At 33.1% G+C, this 16772-nt stretch overlaps 3 protein-coding genes and 1 pseudogene across 3 annotated transcripts; 1 reads left to right on the forward strand and 3 right to left on the reverse strand.

Moving 5' to 3' along the window:
• Positions 1–566: 566 nt before the first annotated feature.
• LOC132610179 (uncharacterized) lies at positions 567–2518 on the reverse strand. Its single transcript, XM_060324465.1, has 2 exons — positions 2437–2518; positions 567–1075 (listed from the first exon to the last, which is right to left on the reverse strand). Exons 1-2 carry the CDS (start codon positions 2516–2518, stop codon positions 567–569), a joined length of 591 nt encoding a protein of 196 aa, XP_060180448.1.
• A 2687-nt stretch (positions 2519–5205) lies between these two features.
• LOC132610586 (uncharacterized) lies at positions 5206–6218 on the reverse strand. Its single transcript, XM_060324906.1, has one exon. It carries the CDS (start codon positions 5763–5765, stop codon positions 5367–5369), a length of 399 nt encoding a protein of 132 aa, XP_060180889.1. The 5' UTR covers positions 5766–6218; the 3' UTR covers positions 5206–5366.
• A 143-nt stretch (positions 6219–6361) lies between these two features.
• LOC132610584 (uncharacterized) lies at positions 6362–7822 on the reverse strand. Its single transcript, XM_060324905.1, has one exon. The coding sequence runs from the start codon at positions 7370–7372 to the stop codon at positions 6722–6724; it is 651 nt and encodes a 216-aa protein (XP_060180888.1). The 5' UTR covers positions 7373–7822; the 3' UTR covers positions 6362–6721.
• Positions 7823–7927: 105 nt separating this feature from the next.
• LOC132610585 (uncharacterized) lies at positions 7928–9485 on the forward strand (annotated as a pseudogene).
• Positions 9486–16772: the final 7287 nt, after the last annotated feature.

A 16772-nucleotide genomic window follows, 5' to 3' on the forward strand; every position in this document is an offset into this window, starting at 1 on the left:
GGTTCCGAACCAGTATAAAAATTCCTGGTGTCATTTATTTTATTGCTCTCATATTATATTTTGCACCCTTACTATTTATTGTGGTTTATACTTGTGCAAATCGAAGGACTGATAATTTTGTGCAGACTGTCTCGCTATCAGTCGACTGACACCAAACAGTAGTCGACTAAATTTTTTTAATAGGCTTACAATTCAACCCCCCCCCCCCCCCCTACTTTCAATAAACACATTGACAAGAGAATCAATCCTTTTATACTATATTCCTTGAATTAATACAAACTAGGTAGTTGACTATAAACAAAAAAGAATTAAAAAAAAAAAATCTGACCTATTACATAAAGTAGGTAACTAAGGATTTTTTTTATTTTTTTTGTATAATGTCTCCACGAAAAATTATCCTTTTTGGATGGTTATCTTGTTTTTCACAGCTGCTCTTTCCACGACTACGAATATCTGGTGCCAAATTGTGTAATTGAGGATCAGTGGATTAAAGACTAAACATAACCATATCTCTTTCCACGACTACGAATATCTGGTGCCAAATTGTGTAATTGAGGATCAGTGGATTAAAGACTAAACATAACCATATCTCTTGGTTTCCCATTAAGAGGATAATACTTCCTCAAAACACCTTCCTTTGTAAAACCTACCTTCTCCAACACCCTTCGTGATGCTGGATTTTCAACATCCACCACAGCTTCAAGCCTCTCCAAGTGAGGCCACTCTACAAAGATGGCGGACGCCGCCATCTTCACCGCCTTCGTGGCTATCCCTTTGCCCCAATACTTTGATGCTAACACATATCCAAGTTCACCCCTGCACTTATCAGTTCCATGAAATGGTGATATAGAAATAGAACCAACTGGCTTGCCATTTAGGCAAATTGCTCTGAACCATGGATGTGGTATGGCAACATCAATAACATAATTCATGGCATCTTCTTTGGATTTAAAAGTGTCCCAAGAACAGAACTTGCTAACGTTGTCATCTCCAAACCATTCCATAAAATCATCGACATCTGTCAGGTCCAATAACCTGAGACTTATTATGTCTGGTTGATCATCTTCTTTGTTCTCTTCAATTTTCTTTGGCAATTCTTCATTAAGGTGAGTAAGATCAGAGGATGAATCAGATTCCATTAAGGTGAGTAAGATCTGGGATTTGACGGTGACGGCTGCCATAATTTTCTTCAATGTACATTTTGTTAGGAACGTGTTGGGTCGGTCCATCTCTTTTTAGTTTATTCGGGTCAACTTAATAAACTTTTTTTATTTGCAAATATGAAAATTACATCTCAAAAATCAAGAAATAAACATAATTAACATCTTAAACAGAAAATCACACCCATTAATAACAAGGTAAAATCAACATTTGCATCAAGGGACTTGCATCTTTTATGTATATTAAAAAATAAACTTGCACAAATAAAATAACAACTTCAATAAGGAATTACACCAATCAAAATAAGAAAAATAATAGAAAAACTCTTCAATAGGTAATTACACCCCATAAGTAAATGTAGAATTAGATAAACTACTAGTTCTCAAAAACATATCATAAGTTTCATGTTTTTTCTAAGCAATGCTTGTTTAAATTTCATTACAATTTAAGTAGTAAAGTGATTTAAATTGTATTTAACATTATTAGAATAACATAATTTTTTATAATAAACTCCCTCCGTCGATTTTTATTTGTCAATTATACTAAAAATATATGTCCACTTTTACTTGTAAATTGTATAGTTTGAAAAACCAAGACATAATTTACCATTTTATACCTATTTTACCCTTATTATTAAGTACTCCAATTCATTTCTCATTTTATTTATTGCTTATTAAGAGTGTCTCAAGTCAAATATAGACAAGTAAACATGGACGGAGGGAGTAATAAACAAAAAACAATTATAAAAAATAAAAATAAATTGAATTTTGATCTCAATCCAATATTCCCATTGAGATCCAAGTTTTTCGATTTAAATACTCACAGATTTGAGATTAAGAAAACTACTTAATTTAAGGGATTTTGAGGTTTCTATTTGTGTGTTCTCGCTAGAGATTACAGATAAAATAATAGAAGAGAGGAAAGTCAATATAAATAATAAAAAGATAAATAAAAATTAGAAAAGCCGAAAAGGGAATTACTAGTACAAAGGAACTAAAAAGCACAAGAAAAATAGGAGTTGAAAATATTCAAGATAGATTCAAACTTGTGTCTCTACCAGCCATGACACATTTGTCTAATTTGAGACTAGAGGTGACAGAATCAAATATTTAACTTAATTTAAACACATTGCAACATAGATATATAAAAAAATTATCAATCTATAGGGTGTCATGCCACCCCATCCTAAAGGGTGAATCCGCCCCTGGCCGAAGTGCAATAGACGAAGACTTATGTCTGAATAATCATATGCAGCAGCAGCATCTTCTTTGTCACTCAACTTCAACTTCTCCTCAACATTCATTGGCAATTCTTCATTAATATAAGTAAGATCAATACAGGATGAATCAGACTCCATTGTCTTAAGATGAAATTTTTACTAAAGCAGTAGACTATTTATAGTAGTGCAAAACTTACTTTTTAGCTAAAAACTAAAAAATCTATTGAAGCAAAAATATTTCTTTAGAATCGCAAAAATTTCTTGATGCTCTCTACAATTCTCCGCTACTCTCTACTATATTGAAATAGGTATTAGCACACCTGATTATAATAGTGCAAAACTTAGCTAGGAACTGGAAAACAGTTTCCTATAGTATTATTTTGATTATAAATCATATTTCGTCATGAATTAAATAAATATCAAATTCTAATCAAATTTGGTTCTCTACTCCAACTTTAAACTATTCTTCCAACATCTGTTCCTATATAATCTTGACCACAAATCTTATTTACACATGAATTAAAGTAACTAATAAATATCTAATCCTAAACAATTTTGATTTTTTTTTATTACACAGGAGATAGGGAAAGGAAAAATGGAGAGAAAATTACAATGTAGGGATTCGAACCCTCACCAACAAGATAAAATTTCAGGTAGTCAACCCTACAAACAATTTTGGTTTCATACTCCAATTTTGAATCGATTTTCCAACAAGCTGGCCCTCCATATTAATTCAAAACATGAAGAATAAAGAATCTTCCAGGAAATTACTTCGGCATAGTAATCCGAGTCAACTATGTAATTTACTTTTTTTATGCCTTTTCACCAAGGAACGAACTATCACCGTTCGTGTACGGACAACCAAAGTGAACACAAACTTTTCTTGGAGAATCCATCATAAAGTAGGAGTACTGAATTAATTACATATATTCAAATAATTCCATGATGTTTGAAATTTTTTAAACAGAACCCTCAAAGTTTATTAAATAGTTAATTCATTGTTTGAAATCTAATAATGTAGAAAAGCTTTACACAGCCCCCTTCAAAATCTGAAAACACAATTAGGAGGGTATTCTTAATTTGAGAGCCATTTTTCCTTTCCTTCTTTTAAGCGGAAGCGGAGGTAGAAGCCCACATACGCGTTCGATGGAACCACTAACTTTTGCTCAAAATAATGTATTTGTAGTTTTCCGAGGAAATTGCGCGGTTTGTCCTTCAAATGGGTTGGTCTTTACTTTTGGGCAATTTGCACGATTGTCCTTAATATGGACTGATCTTTAATTTTTGTCTCTCAAGTCGTTGGTCTTTAATTTTTTCCCTTCGCGTAAAAAGGTAGCTAAAAATACCCTGAGGTTCTGGGTTCAAAACCCAGCAGAGTCGAAAATAATAATAATTTCGCAAGCCTATTCGGGTGAAGTTACATAGACCTATCCCGGAGACAGTAGACTTTGTCTTGTAAGGCAAACTTTTAGTTATACCTCTGCCGTCTCCGGCAGACTTTGCCTTATGAGACTTCATCAGATGATTGTACAAGAAGTAACTAGATAGATTAGAGAGAAAAAAAAAACCAAATGATAAAAAATGATAAATAAATAAATAAAGGAATTTTGGATTGGGTCAGGAATCCAAGTTTGGGGCGGTATGCATAAAAGAACTTCCTATGTTATACTATTCAAATTTGAACCCAGAAACTTGAGGTATTTTCAGCCATCTTTTTAAGCGAATGGAAAAAAATTAAAGACCAGCAATTTGAGGGGCAAATTAAAGACCACCCCAAAAGAAGGGCAATCCGCGCAAAAAAAAAATGTTTAATTTTTTTCCCTTCAAAATCGAACTTTAATTTTTTCCCTTCAAAATCGAACTTTTTCATAGTTGGGCATGATATGATATCAAAGAGCACTTCCCCTTCAAGACCTTTCACTCGAGGCCAAGCCAAGGAACTCCAAGCCTTGAAAGCAATGATCATGCAAAGAGAGACCTTGAAGACCCTTGAAGAACAACATACAAAGGTCTAAAACGTGTGGAGTGAGGAGTTACGGCCCGTCATTCCAATTGACGGACCGTAAAACGTTTGTTTGACGGACCGTGAAAGGTGACCTGATTCAGCTGGTGAAATCACAAATTCTGTTCAATGAGTTCCAGAGCCTTCTACGGATCGTAAATCTGTTTGATGGTCCATAGAAAGTATTACGGTCCGAAACGCAGATTTTGGCTATCATTGCAAGTTCTGTTCAAGGTCAGTTTTGGTTCTAGTGTGTAATAAAGCCTTCAACACTATATATATAATGGTTCTCAAGGCTTAGTATAGCTTAGCTTGAATATTGATGATAAACATTTATTTGCATGATAGTTTGCTTTGTTGAGAGCCTAGTTTTAAGCATAGTTGTAGATTGTGGTTTCATTGTTGTTGAATGAACCTTTATCCTTGATTTCATTTAGAGTTACTCACTTATGGATTCATTTGGGTTAATTCTTAATTTCAAATAGTATAGGTGTCTTTAGTTGGGTTCGATTGGGAGGATTTGGTAGTCAATCCAAGTTTATCCATAAATTCATTACTAATCGTGTCTTGCTTTTATGCTTTAATTTCTTGCAATTTATTTCATGTTGAATTCCTAGAGTTTCCCTTTAGGAATCCCATCAAGGCATAAGTTTTTAGTGGTGCAGGTCATAACTTGTGGGATATTATAATGCGAAAATATAAACTTGTGCCCCGCGAAAAAGTTATTTGCTACGAGGGGCAAGTGCAAATGACCCTAGTTTTCCACATTTTCACGTTGACATTTACAGAAGATTGGTGGTTCATACTTCTCCACAGGATCAAATGCTGATATGGTCCAAAACTCACTCATTTAAGATTTTACAAACCAATAACAGAGTCAACAAAGGAGATCATAGCTAGAACTAGAAATGGAGTCCTCAAGAATCTCAGGCCATTTAAACATTCTTATGCTGATGAAACCAATTATTAAAGATTTTCTACTTCCTACATAAAGTAAGTGACTTGTGGATCACTAGATAAAAGACTAAACATAACAATGTCTTTTGGTTCCCCATTAAGAAGATAGTACTTCCTCAAAACACCTTCTTTCCTAAAACCAGCCTTTTCCAACACCCTCTGTGAACCTGGATTATCAACAGCCACCACAGCTTCAAGTCTCTCTAAGTGGGGCCACTCCTCAAATATGGCAGCTGCCACCATCTTCACTGCCTTGGTGGCGATCCCTTTGTCCCAATACTTTGATGCTAACTCGTATCCAATTTCCCCCCTGCACCTATTACTTCCATGAAATGGTGACACAGAAACAGAACCAATTGGCTTGCCATTTAAGCAAATTGCTCGAAACCATGGATGTGGTATAACAATATCAGCAATGCATCTCATCGCGTCTTCTTTGGATGTTGTGAAAGTGTAGCACGAACAGAACTTATTAACATTTTAAAAGATGTACTGAAACATGACCAAGCTGACCCTATATATAATCCAACATGAAGAATAAACAATTCACCAGGAAAATACTTTGGTGGTCTAGTACACGGAGTCAACAAGGTCTTTTTATACAATTTTTCTCGGAGAATTCATCATAAAGACTGCTTATAAACTAATTAGGATGTTGCTTTCAGTTCAATATCTTTTACATTACAATAATACCATGATGTTTGAAATGATTGAAAATTTGAAATTTTGTAAATACTAGCTTAAAAGTTCTTTAAATAGTAGCTCAATGTATAAAATCCATATCTAGGAAATCTTCAAAGAGTTCCATTAAAATTCTGAAGGCAACATTGGGAGGTCATTTATTTGTGAGCCATTTTCTTTTATTTCCCTTCTTTTAAGTGAAAATCTATCTAGAGTACTTTACAGTCAGCATCTTCATCATCTAGATGATTAGATGAGCTGAAAGACTGTGTGAACACTGAATGATACTAGAAAGCTAAGAAGCACAAGGACAAAGTAGCAATTTGCTTTGAACTTAAATGCAAGAAAAGCATTGATAGTGGACAATTGAATTTTCTCCAGCAAAATTTTTGATTTACATAAATTGTTGTATTCCTTTGATATAAGGGAAACTAATAGTAGTATCCTTCAGCGAAGCCGCAAAGGTGGCTGAAAATTTTGCTTTAGGTGGCCAGTTCAAATCACTAATGTGGCATCAAAAACTCACTCTACTACTATAACTTACAAATCCGATAACAGAGGAGATCATAGAAAGAACCACTTCTAAAATTGGACTCTCAAGAATACTTCTCAGGCTATTCAAATTATTTTCTGATTCTGATGACTTCTTTGTGGGACTGAAAAGTACAATTTAATTAAAGATTTATTAACTTACTAGTTACTTACATAAAGTAGGTAACTTGTTGATCAGTGGATAAAAGGCTAAACATAACAATATCTTTTGGTTTCCCTTTCAGAAGATAATACTTCCTCAATACACCTTCCTTTGTAAAACCAGACTTTTCCAACACCCTTTGTGATCCTGGATTATCAACATCCACCACAGCTTCGAGCCTCTCCAAGTGAGGCCACTCTACAAAGATGGCGGACGCCGCCATCTTCACCGCCTTCGTGGCTATCCCTTTGCCCCAATACTTTGATGCTAACACATATCCAAGTTCACCCCTGCACTTATCAGTTCCATGAAATGGTGATATAGAAATAGAACCAACTGGCTTGCCATTTAGGCAAATTGCTCTGAACCATGGATGTGGTATGGCAACATCAATAACATAATTCATGGCATCTTCTTTGGATTTAAAAGTGTCCCAAGAACAGAACCTGCTAACGTTGTCATCTCCAAACCATTCCATAAAATCATCGACATCTGTCAGGTCCAATAACCTGAGACTTATTATGTCTGGTTGATCATCTTCTTTGTCCAATAACCTGAGACTTATTATGTCTGGTTGATCATCTTCTTTGTTCTCTTCAATTTTCTTTGGCAATTCTTCATTAAGGTGAGTAAGATCAGAGGATGAATCAGATTCCATTGCTCAAAATGATTTTTTTTTTCTGAAGCAAAAAGGAACCAAGTTTTCTTGTTTCTGGAGGTTATAAGATTGTATAGTTCTAGATCAGTGACACACGGCCTATTTATATTATTTCTCTTGGAATTAGTTTGACCATCGAATATGGAGGACTCAGCTAATTAAGAATCCTCATGGAAATTACTTTGGCCTAGAAACCGCATAAAATATTGTTTAAATTGGAATGAGATTATTTCACCTTTAATCAGAGAGGTCTAAGGGAAATCAAAAAATTCCTGACAGGAACATTTTCTCTATAATAAGCTCTACACGGTAAGAATTTAGATTAATTAGGCTAGTAAATTTCGAATAGCCTATAATTAAAATTACAAAAATAAAATAAAATCGTGTGAAAGGAGTCATCTAGGTATTTACCTTTTCTATTACTTGGGAATGGAACTATCACCGGTCATCAGCCGACGACAAAAGAGAACTTCACTTTCATCTATAGCCGCCCCACTTGACTACTTTCCAACTTTTCTTGGAAAGTCCATCATTAAGTACTAAAAAATATACTTTCTTCGTCCCATATTTTAATTGTTTACTTTTAAAAAAAAAAAAAGTCAAAATAAATAAATTTTGATTAATATTTTGAGATATATTTTTTCATCATATTATATGAAAAAAATTGCATTTTTTAATACTTTTCGTGTAGTTTTTAAATATCTAAAATATAATTTTAAAATATTGAATTGATCTAATCCAATTTAGTTTTAAAAATTAATCAAATTGACTCTTAAAAAACGAAACAGGACAACTAATATGCGACAGAGGGAGTATTACTGTAGGATGTTATTTCAGTTCAGCGTCTAATACATTCCAAAACATTTTCATGGACCATGACGCTTGAAATTGTTTAAAGATTACCTGAAAATTTGTCTTGTCTAAGAGCTTTTTCTCTCTCAGTTTTCCTTCTTTAAAGTGGTACTGGAAGTAACACAGAACTTCACATTACCATGTAGCAGAAAGTATAACAAAAAGTGCACACACCGACTTTCATTACCAAGTTAAACGAAGAGTTCTCTCCTTTTAGCTTGTAAGAAAATTTAAAAAGAAAAACAATATTTTGTTATATCTAGTCATATTCTACTCTAAAGCAATATTTTATTAAACCCATCCATACTCTGGTTCAGGTCCCTATAGCCCATCCAGGTATGTTTGTAATTTTCCAGATTTTCACATGTGACATTTATTACCGAAGAGTGCCTTCAGATATGGTCCAAAACTTCACTCACTACGACTTCCAAATCCAATAACAGAGTCAATTACAAAGAAGAACATAGCTAAAACCAGTTCAAGAAATGGACTACTCAAGAATCTCTCTCAGGCCATTCAAGATTTCTGATGCTGATGACTTATTAAAATGAGCTAGCGACGAAAAAGTAACATACTATCTAAGATGGAACACACTCACTTCCATTGAAGCAGCATCAAAATATATCCAAGAAGTTGCTATTCCTCATCCATGGCGTCGATCCATTTGCTTGGATGACCGTTCAATCGGTTACATATCAGTTAGGCCAGAATCAGGGAGTGAATGTCACAGAGCTCATATTGGCTATGCCATTGGTTCTGATTATTGGGGACAAGGAATTGTTACTGTGGCACTAAAGATGGCTATACAAATTGTGTTCAAAGATTTTTCCAATTTGGTGAGGCTAGAAGCATTGGTGGAACCTATAAATAGAGGATCTCAAAGGGTACTAGAAAAGGTTGGTTTCAAGAAAGAAGGTTTTCTAAGGAAGTATGGTTTTAACAAAGGTGAGATTAGAGATATGTTCATCTATAGCTTCTTATCAACTGATCAAATTCTGTGAAAACTATAGCCTAAAAAGGGTTGCTTCTCATAGTTAATCTTGAAAATTACTATGATCATTTGTACCACCATTTGAGGCTCCTTGTCTTAAAATTTTCAGCCACTCAGAATACTGTCGCTTGTATATTTCAATTGGTGAATCCACGAGGGAAAACATGAATTTTTTAACAGAAAAAGCCACATGCTTTGGCGCTTAGCCCAGACTGAGTATTTGTGTTAAAGATCTATTTAGTATGTATAAATATAAATAATTTATCAAAATTCAGTAAGCTGTCCTTTCTAAAATTCAAAACTTATAAACTCAAATCATGTTTCGCATTTGGCTATATCTAAGTGACAGAGTTAAGATGAAAAGATGAATAATTTAAGTGCGAGTTTAAGTGCTATGAACAGACAATAAATAGATTTTCCAGAGTAGTAGGTTAAATTGACGGAGAACAATAGATAATCCTTCACTAGAAAGTATGATATGAATAATACTTTATTAACATGACAGAGAACAATAGATAATCCTTCACTAGAAGTATGATATGAATAATACTTTATTAATATTGTTAGTGTATATAACTTAATTTCTTTTATGGACTAACTGGAAACTGAAGTAATTAGGGTATAGCTAGCATTAGAGCTACGGGTTCGACAGAACTCAGTATCTCTAGCTCAACCTCATATTTGTATTAACAATTTTTGTTTAATATATAAATAATTCCATCAGTATGATGATTCTGCACTCTAAGAATAAGCAGATGGTAAAAAGTCAGATAATAATTGTTTTGGTTTCTTTGATATAAAATATATTGATCACAAAATCAGAGTCATTTTCTTTGTTCTTTTTCATTTTTCTACCTGTCCCTCCATTTAACCTTTTTAATCTTTAAGCAAAACCCCTTTTCTCTTTACTTCAACCCTTATGTCACTCTCCCCCATTTTTCCCTTTTGATCTGTTTTCTAAATAAATAAAATACTTTAATTAGTGGATACAACAAAGTTACCAATTATTGGAACAAGTATGAAAACTTAAAGTCTAAGCAATTAATACCTTGTCTAAAAATCCATTTGCAAAAATTAGAACACTTTCTAAGCTCATATGTGATTGTTAGACGATACAACATTGTGTTCTAAGTTTTGAACTAAATTTGTCAAAACCCTCTATCTTTTCACACAAAATTCTTTAAAGTGATACTTCTCTACTAAGCACAGATGTAAAAATAAATATAGCAACAATTTCTTAATTTGGTGCTCACGTTTAATAATTTATCACATAAATTTGGTGTAGCTGCAATATCAAGGAAAGGTACATCTAGGACCATAAATGTTCAAACTTAAACCTCGCTAAATACTTGAACTAAACTTCATTGTCCACATGTCACCCGTTTTCTCTAGGTAAGAACTTTAATCCAAAGTTTTCCCAATTCCAAAAGCCAGATAAAGAAAGGCATGTGTTTATTTAGTTTATCTAAAATCCAATAAGCAAAAAGGAATGGGATTCAGAACTCATAAACTAAATTTTTTTGCTCCACTTTAGAAATAACTAAGCTAGAAGGAAAAGAAAAAAGAAAAAAAAAACTAAGCCAGAGGAGCATCTGTATAGAAGTGGCAAAATTAATCCACAAAAATATAATCCGCCCAACCTGTGACCCACTCATTTATTAGTTCAGCTTATTTCAGCTCATCTAAAACTTGGGCTGCGGTCTCAGGGAATGGCTCTATATTTGCGATATTTTAAAGATTGGTCATTTTTGGGAATGTAAGCCTCTACGGTGCAAAAACGATTGGCATTATATTCTGTTGTCCACTCATTGAAATCTTCCTCATCTGACTTTTCCGTTGGCCTCAGGGTGATTTCAGTGGATTCTCCATCTATTTCTATTGCCGCTTTCCAAGATTTCTCTGCAAAAAAATGAAAAACAAGATTTAGCATGAATATTGAATGTATTTTTGGTAACAACGGTAAATATTACCATTCAAACGAAAAATCCAAATAACAAATATCAGACCTAACAAAAGAGTACCTAAAACCAACACAGATACCTTCTAGGAAGAGTTCTGCATGATTAAGGTCTCCTGCAGCCAGTTACCAGTCAACATTTGAACAAGATTAATGTTCAAATTAAATGTTACACCTAGTATTTCCATATTCAAAAAGATATTTAATCATGTTCTATACATCAGTCTAGTTTAACTGTCTGGTGTCCGTAACTAAGTTATTGGACTAATACCGATTCGTAAACACAATAAGCAGAGGGGGATTCAAGATTTGAACATTATGTGTTTGAGTTCGAGATTCTACCTTAACCTATTTAATTTACTGAGTTCGAAATCTATTATTTATACTTGTTTAACTGATTTTTAGTAGTACGTATATGCTGTATATAAGGTCCGAGCTAAAAGCTAATGAGTTCTAATGAATTCACAAATTATAAACTAGATCCGCCCCTCTGCCAGTAAGGGATGGGCTACCTACTGAAAGGTTCTCTATTCCCAAAACTCGAACTATACTTCGAGCGCCGAACTCACAGAAATGACTACCCAGAGACCAGAACCCATCAACAACAAATGAGGAAATGATACCTATTTATAATTTGAATAGAAAAAAATAATTCTACAAAGTTATACTATGTCATGTTTGCAGATCCCTTTTTTTTTTTTTTTACGGATATCTTGTGCAACTAAAATAACACTTGTAAAGGACTAGAAAACAAAATCTTTCGTTGAAATTCCTAGGTGAAAATATAGGACATTATCATAGAATTTCACCGGCGAATTTTTTGAAACTCAATGACAATTGCTATTTCTCTTTCGGAAACAACCACCCTATCTTCCGAGATAGGGGTAAAGTCTGTGCATACTTTATCCTCTTCAGACCCCACATTGTGGGAGTTCATTGGGTATGTTGTTGTTGCAATGACAATTGCTATTTCCCAAAGAACCAAAAAACGACCGGTGAATGCTATGTCTACTCAAACTTCATGACTTCCATAAACCAAATACTGTAATTGGATTACGCAAAATGGGCCTAGAACCATTTCAATATTTCCAATATGGGCAGGAGAAATTTGATCCATAACCTAATTGATTAACTAAGCTAAGCTAACCTACACTTACAGATTGGGCCATAAGCGAGAGTAACAATGTACATTCATACCAGAAAAGGAAGTATTACAAACTAAACTTAGATCCATCTCAGGACCAAAAATGTGGATTAAATTATGGCAAACTTACTCAAATGACTATCTTATTGTAGCTTCCTACCATTTGTAGCTACTTTTTTAAATATTACCATTTGTAACTACATTTTGGCAAAATAGTGTATGGTTTCGCGTGTATTTGTTGCCAACAAATACATGAGAACACGGTAAAAAAAAAAGGATCCTTGATTTTAGCCTTTAACGGTGGAGCTATTAAATTAGATATTAATATTTATTTTTTTGATGTATTTTAGTGATTTTTTTTTTTGCTTTGATGTATTTCAATGATTTTTTTTTTTATGTATTTCAGTGATTTTTTTTTTATGTACTTTACTGATTTTTTTATTTTTGATGTATTTCAGTGGATTTTTTGGATGTATTTCTTTGACGTATTTCAAATACGTTGTGTACATTCCAACTACATATAAAGCCAAAATATATTCAAATTTAGGTGTATTTGAATAGATTTGAACAAATACATTCAGACACAAAGACAAAAAAATTCAAATACACGACAAATACATTCAAAAACAGTGTGTCTGGCTATTAACAAAATACACTAAAAAATACACTCAAAAAATACAAAGACAAATACATTCAAAACAGTGTATTTGTGAGAAGTAGATTTTTTAATGTATTTGTATTTGACTTTTAACAAATACACGTGGCCATATTTGAGACACTACCACCACCAAAAACCCTAATCTCTCCACCACCACCAAAATCCTAATTTGAGACACCACCACCATCAAAAAAACCCTAATCTTTCCACCACCAACAAAACCCTAATCTCTCCACCTCTACGTCATCTTCTCCGCCGCCATCTCAAAATCAGTGTCATCGCCGCCGCCACCAACAATACACATGGCCAGATCTGTGCCATCACCTCACCGGATAGAGTGAAAAGAGAGAGAGAGAGGAGTGAGCACAGAGGGAGAGGGAGAAGAGAGAGAGGGGCGGCACGGCCATGGTGGTGGTGGTTGAGAGAAGAGGAGAGAGATTTTTTAGGGTTTTGAGAAATGAAAAATCTGAAATGGGTAGTGATTGGGAAAAAAAGAAAGATATATGTGTTTGGGTATGTATTTTTGACATAGCTACCACTTGTAATTTAAAAAAATTAATTAGCTACTAAATATAATTAAATAAAATGGTAGTTAATATTAATAATTAGGTCTTAAAAGAGGCTACAATGAGTAAAAATTTCTTAAATTATTGGAGATTCTTATTGATGCCATACTTTATAACCCAGATTTCATGATTTACCATATCACAACTACCGAATACAGTAATTATAGGTGAAAAAGGATAATGTAGCAGCTGTTATTTTAGATGAAGTCTTGGCTCAACAGTAAGAGTTGTTGGAGTTTACGAGTTCTAACTATGAAAAAAATATCTTATAAAAAATACAAAATTTAGACTGCATGCTCGATGTAGTCTGGATCGTCTTCAGATGTCGCACATAGATCTAAGTGACCGGCTGATAAGAAATTAATATTGGATCTAATTTAATTTTAAAATCTAGCTCATAAAGTGAGAATCGCTAAAGACCAATTCACTGAATACTCATGTGGAAAATCCCAACACTTCTCATATCCCTAGACCTACTACTAACTAGAGATACAGAAGAAATCCAACCTAAAAAAAAATCAAAAAATTGGATCGATATCATGATAAAAAGTATTTTTTCCGCCTTAACTTATGTGATATAGTTTAATTCGACACGAAATTTAAGAAATAAAAAAAATTGTATTTTAAAACAAGTCAAAGATATTTGTGTGCTATTAAATCATCTCGTTAAGCGTAAAAGATAAAGTTTTAATTAAATTGTTGTCAAATAAGGAAATGTATCCTTCTTTTTTTAACGGACTACAAAAAAGGTGTATCACATAAATTGGGACAGAGAGAGAATAGAGATGGCTCTCACTGGCCATTTGCAGCTTCATCTTTGAATCTGAAACAGTACAATAATGGCTATTTTTCCAAATACATGAATTGAAAAGTGACTATTTGTGAATTTTAAATAAATATTGTGTCTAACTCAACCCAACTATAAGGTGAAAATTGCACAATATCATATAAAGAGATAAAATCACACATTAAGGAGCTGTTTGGACATGATTTTATCTCATGAGATAAAATTATGTTTGGACATGCAATTTGAATTTCTTAAGTTGCAGTTTTTTTATAAACATAAAAATCCCACAAGTTGTGAAAACCATCAAAATTTTCCCCAACTCTTATACAATTTTATCAAATGAGTAAATCATAGTTCATAATAAAATTAATACGCTACTACAAGGCCTTTCTAAAAAATACAACATCAATTTATGAAACTTTAGTTCAATAAAAAAGGAAAATTTAACATGAATAGTTATGTAACTACTCTTTAATATAATCCTCCCACATGGTACGAACAATATATCTACCAACTTATGATTGGTAAATATATCTACCAACTTTTAGGTCTTTTTTTATAAAATATAAACGTATGAGTCAAATTTTACATTTATATTTTTTGAAATCATAATTTCAAATCCCCAAATCATACATTTTTGGATGATTTGGAATTTCATCTCATGCGATAAAATCACATATCTAAACGTTAATTTCATCTCATAAGATGAAATTGCATGTTGAAACGCTTACTACGAATCAATGTGGGAAATTCTGACACGGGGTTGCCCTTTCTTCATTGTATTTTCTCTCAATTTTTCTTTTGTAAAGAAAAAGGTCTAAAAAAATTTAGAGGTGGGGGCAAAAATCTGGGTCAACATCAACATGGGCCAAGGAATTGGGTGGGCATCACATCAAGCTCTTTTAATATCCATTAATAATGATAAAAACACAGAAATGAAGTAACAAAAGAAAAGTTTTTGAGAGGAAAGACAGGCAAATAATAATTGGTCACTCGACAAAACTTTTAACTTGGAATGAGACCTAACTTTGCCCTTTGTAATGTATGATGCGTCTTCTATTTGCATGTTTTATTACCGTCTATGCCTCATATTATATTTTTGCTAAGTCAAATTTTGCTGGGTGAAAGTGAACGCTATTTCGGGACAAATCCACAGTAATAAATATAGAACTGAGCCAGTAATAAATCAACAATGATGATATACAAGTCAATTACTACTTGATGAGAATGACTACTTTAATGTCGGGGAGAAGATGCTGTTAGACCCAGGAAACAAAATACAAGTTTCTCAGTAATACCCTTAATTACCCATCCATATTCGGATTTAACGTATATATAGGAAGTAAAAAAATTTTTACACTACTATAATTGATATGAGTCGTTGGGTTCGAAGTAAGGATATTTCAGAATTATATCAAGATTATAACCTGAATAATTAATTCCACCTCTTATATGAGACAAGCTATACGAAAATTTTGGTACAAAAACAATACTGAATTTAGCTAATATCTTCAACTAAATATGAGATAAAGTTAATTTAAAATTTATATGGGGAAAACTCACCTAATCCCTTCAACTAAACAATCTTATTATAGCACTAACCTATTTTGCTTTCCAGAAAACTAATCACACTTTTTTTGACGCTCTAATTATTTTAGATGACACGATAGTGTAAAAATTATTTCACCTACATATTTATTTATCTTGAATTCTCCACTCATTTATTGAAGTTTTAGGTTGATTATTTACTTTTGACGAAATAAAAGTAATTCGACATTATGAGTGGCTACAGAAAAGAAAAATATCTTGGGGCCACAATTTCTAAAGAATTTTAGGGGAGAAAATTAAGTGTAGCGGACACTATGTCCACACAAAAAGCACCGTCACCTTTGGCTAAACTACACTTTGATGCATGGTTCATGCAAAAAATGAAAAAATATTTAAACTAAATCAAGATCATAAACGTCATGATCAAACGGCATACCTATCTCAGTCATGTCAATCAAGCGATGCAGAATTATTCCAAACGGGATGGATATACCGAAATCCTCTCCTTCTAGATCTAATAATTAAGTTTCTATATCTAATAATTAAGTAGTAGTAATAAATAGAATTGATAATTTTAACGAAGAGTTGTTGAGGTATGACAAGAACCTAACCTTAATATAACTCCAATTTTAAGTCTCCTAATTTTACTTAAAGTCAAAGAGCAAAGTGATTTCAAGTCTAATTAGGAATACATTAAGTTAATTTCCTAAACTTTCCGGTAGGGATATTCAAATGAGACCGAAAACTGATCCGACCAGGTAAACAGAGTCAAACCGACTTAATAAATCAAAAACCGGCTTGGTTTGACTTGATTTGGTTTTACATTTTGAAAAAACGATAACATTTGGTCTGGTTTGGTGTTAAACAAAAAAAAAATCGAACCAAACCGACAGATAC

Source organism: Lycium barbarum, chromosome 9, assembly GCF_019175385.1.
Source record: "Lycium barbarum isolate Lr01 chromosome 9, ASM1917538v2, whole genome shotgun sequence".
Classification (NCBI taxonomy): domain Eukaryota; kingdom Viridiplantae; phylum Streptophyta; class Magnoliopsida; order Solanales; family Solanaceae; genus Lycium; species Lycium barbarum.

Excerpts from the sequence above, each read along its gene's own strand:
- LOC132610179 (XM_060324465.1), bottom strand. The coding sequence starts at position 2,518 with ATGGAGTCTGATTCATCCTGTATTGATCTTACTTATATTAATGAAGAA. Across the intron at positions 1,076-2,436 it reads TGAGGAGAAGTTGAAGTTGA|AGAACAAAGAAGATGATCAA; the intron begins GTGACAAAGAAG and ends AGAAAATTGAAG.
- LOC132610586 (XM_060324906.1), bottom strand. The coding sequence starts at position 5,765 with ATGAGATGCATTGCTGATATTGTTATACCACATCCATGGTTTCGAGCA.
- LOC132610584 (XM_060324905.1), bottom strand. The coding sequence starts at position 7,372 with ATGGAATCTGATTCATCCTCTGATCTTACTCACCTTAATGAAGAATTG.